Here is a 6,000-nt window from a genome sequence, read left to right on the forward strand (position 1 = left end):
TTCTTTACCAGCCTCGTAGAGGGAGTTGTCCTGAGGAGCTGATTTCACTAAAAATCAACTTTCTTGTGTATATATGTCACATCTGATTCTTTGTATCCCCATTTCGGGGCTTTCTTGGCAAGGATACTGGAGTGGGTTGCCATTTCCTTCTCCAACTCATTTTACAGATGAAGAAACAGGGTGAAGTGACTTGGTTACGCAGCTAGTATCTGAGGCTGGATTTGAGCTCAGATCCTCCCGACTCCAGGGCTGGTGCTATATGCACTGTGCCACCTAGCTAGGGGGCCAAAGGTACTGTGACTATGGCGAAGTGGGTGTCTTGGGTTCATGAAGAACTGCGTAAGTGAGATCCTGAATTTCTTTTTGTTGCTGTTCAGTCTTTCAGCCGTGTCTGACCCCATGTGACCTCATGGATTTTTATCCATGGGGTTTTCTTGACAGAGATGCTGGAGCAGTTTGCCATTGTTTTCTCCAGTGTGTCCCCATTTTACAGATGAGGAACTGAGGCAAATAGGGGTTAAGTGACTTGCCCAGGGTCACACAGCTACCAAGTATCTGAGGCCGGATTTGAACTCAGGTCCTCCTGACTCCAGGCCTGGTGCTCTATCCACTATACCACCTAGCTGACCCCAATTTTAAATTCCTGGGAGATTTTAAAATGATCTTCCTAAAGTGAAGATCTGACTGTGTCAATCTCCTAGTCAGTCAGCTCCACCGTCTCCCTGTCATTTCCAGCATCAAATGTAAAATCGCTTGACTTTTAAAGCCCTTCTTAGCCTGGCCCCTTTCTACTTTCCAGTCTTCTTACACTGTGCTCCCTTTGGTGCATCCTGTAATCCAGTGACTCCGGCCTCCTTGCTGTTCTTCACCCTCCATCTCCTGACTCCACTCGCTCCCATGCCTGGAACTCCCTTCCTCCTCACCTCAGCTTCCTGGCTTCCCTGGCTTCCTTCTGCCGGAAGCCTTTCTCAGCTGCCTTTAGTTAGCCCCTTCCCTCTGAGGTCATCACCATTTAGCTTGTTTGTCCATGTTGTCTCTTCCATTAGACTGTGAGATCCTTGAGAGCAGGCACTGTTTTTTGCCTTGCTCTGTACCCCCAGTGCTTAGCACAATGCCCGGCACATAGTAGGTGCTTAATAAATGCTTGTTGACTTGACTTCAGTTCAGGTGAACCCATTCCATGTGTATTTCTCAGTCGAGTTGCACAATTCCAGTATAGGCTTCCTTGCTGTTGATCCCATGACTACCTGGTGATGTACTTGAGTACTGTCTGCCTAGAGAAGGGTAGTCTATGTCAGCTTCAGGTCCTGTTCCTTGGGTTCTTCAGCCAGCAGCAGACTAACAGCCAGACGGCTGTAATTAGCAGTCCTGGTGACCAAGACAAATAGGAAAGACAAATTAGGTTATTGGGGGGCGTGGGGGAGCAACCTCAGGAAGAAATCACGGAATCATACAATCACAGCATTAGAGCTGGGAAGGCCCTCAGAAGTCAAGCCTGCCATTTTACAGATATGAAAACTGAGGCCCTGGGAAGAGATCCCAGTTTGCTATCTGTGATTTGGCAAAGAAACAAAATCAGGTCAGGCCAGAGAGAGGAGCTTAAGGCTATTAGAGGAGAAAAGCAACTGGTAGTTTCTTATTTTAACTAATTATTATTGGTAAATGTTAAGCTTAGGGACAATAAATGGCACAATGAATAGAATGCCAGCTCTAGAGTCAGGAGGGCCTGAATTCAAATCCAGCCTCAGACACTTCCTAGCTGTGTGACCCTGGATAAGTCACTTCACTCTGCATCAGTTTCCTCATCTATAAAATGAGGTGGAGAAGGAAAGGACAAACCACTCCAGGTTCTTTGCCAAGACAACCCTCAATGGGGTTTTGGAGAGTAGGACTTGACTCAGCAACCACCACAATACCGAAGTATTAAGTTTAGTTATTTCTAGCTGTTAAAGAAATACAAATTTTGGGCAGCTACGTGGCACAGTGGGTAGAACACCAGCCCTGGAGTCAGGAGGACTTGAGTTCAAATCCAGACTCAGATACTTACTAGCTGTGTGACCTTAAGCAAGTAGCTAAACCCCAGTTGCCAAAGAAAGAAAGACAAATGATGTTGGATCCGTCTACATTTAAGCACCCTGGGATGAAGCCCTCGATGCCTCACCCTAGTTATGGCATTTTGCCTCAACAAGCCCCTTTTCTCCCCCTCCCCCTTCCCCTTGTTCAGAGGCCAGTCCCTCGGTGCACATTTAAAGCTGCCTCTTTTTATGTTTGGGGTTCTCTAGGAATCCGAGCGCTTGGAACTCATGAACGCAGAACTGAAGGCACAAATCGAGGAGCTGAAGCAGGAAAGGCAGCAGCTGATCTTGATGTTGAACCGCCATCGTCCCACTTGTATCGTGAGGACAGACAGTGTCAAGACGCCGGAGTCTGAAGCCAACCCACTACTCGAACAACTTGAGAAGAAGTGAAAGTGGATTGGGAGAAGAAAGAAGAAAGAGGATGAGGAGGGAGGAGGACACAGGGTCCCACGTGGGGCCTTTGTTTTTGTGTGAAAAAACTTTGCAACAAGGCTCAGCACCGCCAGAGTACAGCGGGCTTCTTTGTGGAATACAGACCAGCAACACATGGGGAAGGGAGGGTTGAGGGAAGCTTGAGATCAGCGATGAACTGAGACCAAAGTAGAAACGGGGGAGGGAGATGATCCAGTGCCTGGGGTTCCAGTGATGCAGGAGAGAGGGGTGAATGAAGGGACGTCCCAACCTCCATGGCCACAATCTCCTCTCCCATCATTTCCCATCAGTCTACCTGTCTTTGGGACATCTCCTGGCATTGGAAAAGTTTAAGTTGAATAGGAAAAAAAAAATCCAAATGGAGTTCAGAATACAATTTCAGTAACTACCCCCTAACCCCCTACCCCCCAAGTAACACAGCCAAGCAGGAGAGGGATGTGATACAGGACCAACAAGCACTCTCAGTGGCCGCCATCTGCATGTCCCTGTCCCATCATCATCCCCCTGGATCCTGCCGACGCTCTTCCTGTGTCCCTGGGAAGAGCCCTCCTTACCAGACCTCGCTCCCTGCTGGAGTTTGCTGTGGGCACTGAGGCGCGGGCGCCCTTCCAAAGCACATACTCACTCTAATGTTTACAGCCTGGCTGTCCCGGCAGTGCTTTAAACTGCACATTTTTACACTTCTCTCTTTTTTTTTTTTTAATATTTTTTACAAAAAGAAAAAAGGTTTTATACAGCAATATATATATGGATTTATATAATCACTCGACGTGATATGGTATAAATATGTTATGGTTTGTTTGTTACGAACAAATACTCCACAGTTATTACCATTGTGTGTAAGTCAGTGTTAAGTGCTGTAGTCCCTGGGCGCCCTAGGGCTGGTGCCCGTGGAGGGGATGCCTGATGCCTGATGCAGTGATCCCGAAGGGGGTGATGCCCGTTTCCATCCGTGTAAGCCCTTCATAGTACTCAGTCCTGTATCGCTCAGTAAATGTTACTATTACTTAGCCCATCGTCTCTTGTGGTTTCTGCTGGCTTTTTCTGTGCCCCTAATGTGTGTTTGGGTGGGACGGGTTCTGTTGGGGAGGGCAGAATGAGCAAGAGCTGTTGGACGTGCTCGGTTTGTTTCTATCTGATAAAATGGGATGTACATCACTGTAACTGATTAGCTCAGTAGGCACGAGGCTTGGTGCTGATGAGGCCAAGGTTAGCTGTTTGATCCGCCTGTGGGGGACTGAATCAGAACATTCCACGATCACTGACTACACCCTTGAACCTTTGTTTACTCTCAGATTATACCTTTGGTCATATAAGAACCCAGCTGGGTGAGTTGAAATATTCTCAATACAACTCTTTCCTATAACTCAGAAAACATGAAGAAAAAATAGCACAGTGCCCTAGCTATCTGTGAAAGGCATTTAATTACTCACACTTACTACTCTGTCATGGGGGTAACCCTACATTCTTGAGGTCTCCACCCATAGAGTTCAAGCTCTTCTAGGCTCTACCATGCCAGAAAGGCTTCAAGTCCAGTCTACTTTCCAAGGACAATCCTAGCCAATTGAGAAGAGGCTTATCTCTAGTAAGCTGGATAGTTGGTGATCCCAGGATCAAGAGTTCTAGAATTAGGAGGAACCTATGGAAAGGTTATCAATTCTAATACCCACTTTTAACAGATGAGGAAGCTAAGGCCCATGGAGACTGTGTCATATAGGTGAAAAGCATGAGGGAATATTTGAACCCAACAGCTCTGACTTCAGAAACTTTTTGTTGAGCTTTTGTACAATAAAAATTGAAGCATCCAGAATCAAAAGGAAAGACACAGATTGGAAGAAAAAAATCTTTGCATCAAAAACCTCTAATGGAAATCTGACATACAAAATTATTGAAAGTGACATAAATTTATAAGAATGAGAGCAATTCTTCAGTTGCTAAGTGACTTAAAAATATAACCAGGCAGTTCTTGAATTTAAAAAGAAAACTCATAAACTATCAAAAATTACATGAAAAAATGTTCAAAATTCCTAATGATTAGACAAATATAAATTCTTAAAACTCCGAAATTATACCTAGCAAATTGGTTACAATAATAAATTAATTGACCATGATAAGTCATGAAACAAAATAATACAAAACGGCTCTTGGCCCTTTGTGGCCATCTTCCTTTTAGGCAGTGATAGTTAAAGTGTTGGAAAATGAGGCATTATGCTAAGAATTATCCAATTTTAAGGTCATCTACAGACATTGTGAAATTCTTGTCCAATGACCCAGTCAATACACTAGAGCTAGATTGTATCATTCTTGGCGTAGTTGCTAGAAATAAAACTAGAAGACGAGGAAATAATAACTAAATATAAGGATGTTGCACATGTTCTCCTTGGAGAAGCAAATAAAAGGGCTGGCAGAATTGGTTTCATCATACAAACAAAGGCAACAAAACACATGATCTTGTGGGACATTTGTTATATTGCAATGCTTATGAGGAACAAAAGCAAATGGACCAACGTGAAGATAATTGCAGCTTATGTCAATATATACCTATATGTCAATATACCAAGATCTCATGTGCTGATTGCAGATGGAGAGAAAGAGAAATTTGACAAAGAATCTGATAAGACCTTTCAAATTAACTCCATATATATGTTACTACTCAGTGACTTCATTATAAATATGTAAAGGATGATGGTGCAAAATATGTTGGGAAATATCGCTCAAGATTAAGAAACTAAGGAGGTCAAAGGCTGTTAGACAACACAGAGACCAAGACTATATCTAATTAATACTTAGATGGCATTGTATGTGGTGAGTCACAAAATTGGAAGACTGTCTTAACAGATAAGAAATGAATAGTTACTTTATAAATCAGTCAGCTCCAAATCAGTTGTTGATGTATGATCAAAGAAATAACAAGTTAGGACAAAAAAAATAAAAATAAGTTGTGCAATTAAAATAGACGGAATGCAACTGACCTAAAGAAGTCACTACCTCCTCTCCCTCCATATAAGGAAAGGGGATAAAAGAAGAGATATCAACACAGACGACCATCGTTCCCTAAGGAAATTTAATTGCTATAAAGCGATTGCCGTGATCAGAGGACAAAAGAACCTACAAACTGCCTTAGACGGCAAATGTAAGATTGTTGCTAAGTGAAGTGATGTGGCAGCCAAGGTCAATACTGATGAAATATAAACTCGTATATAAGATCATAGGGATGAGGACTGGATCTATAATTTCATTAGTATAGGGAATTCAGATGAATGTACTTCCTTCACCAATGTAGGTTGGTAACTTCTCTGTTACTTATAATTTAGAGAATTGCCTAAAGTTTGGAGAAGTTAAGAGACCTATCCAGAGTCACACAGTCAACATGTGTCCAAAGTGGGACTTGAACCCAGGTCTTCCTGTGTTTAAAGAGCTTCATCTCCACTATGCCATGCATAAATTTATAAAATTCATTTTTCAAAACAGAGAATAGTAATGAAAGGTT

General features: G+C 43.1%; 1 protein-coding gene across 1 annotated transcript in view; it reads left to right on the top strand.

The window, feature by feature from the left end:
- JDP2 (Jun dimerization protein 2) overlaps nt 1-3,491 on the top strand; it is a 75,062-nt gene extending 71,571 nt beyond the window's left edge. Inside the window, exon 4 of the mRNA XM_036735976.1 lies at nt 2,283-3,491. Coding sequence (XP_036591871.1) covers nt 2,283-2,468 — 186 coding nt within the window. The 3' untranslated portion in view covers nt 2,469-3,491. The remainder of the gene's footprint in view (nt 1-2,282) is intronic.
- The last annotated feature ends 2,509 nt before the right edge of the window (nt 3,492-6,000 follow it).

This window comes from Trichosurus vulpecula, chromosome 8 (assembly GCF_011100635.1).
Source record: "Trichosurus vulpecula isolate mTriVul1 chromosome 8, mTriVul1.pri, whole genome shotgun sequence".
Classification (NCBI taxonomy): domain Eukaryota; kingdom Metazoa; phylum Chordata; class Mammalia; order Diprotodontia; family Phalangeridae; genus Trichosurus; species Trichosurus vulpecula.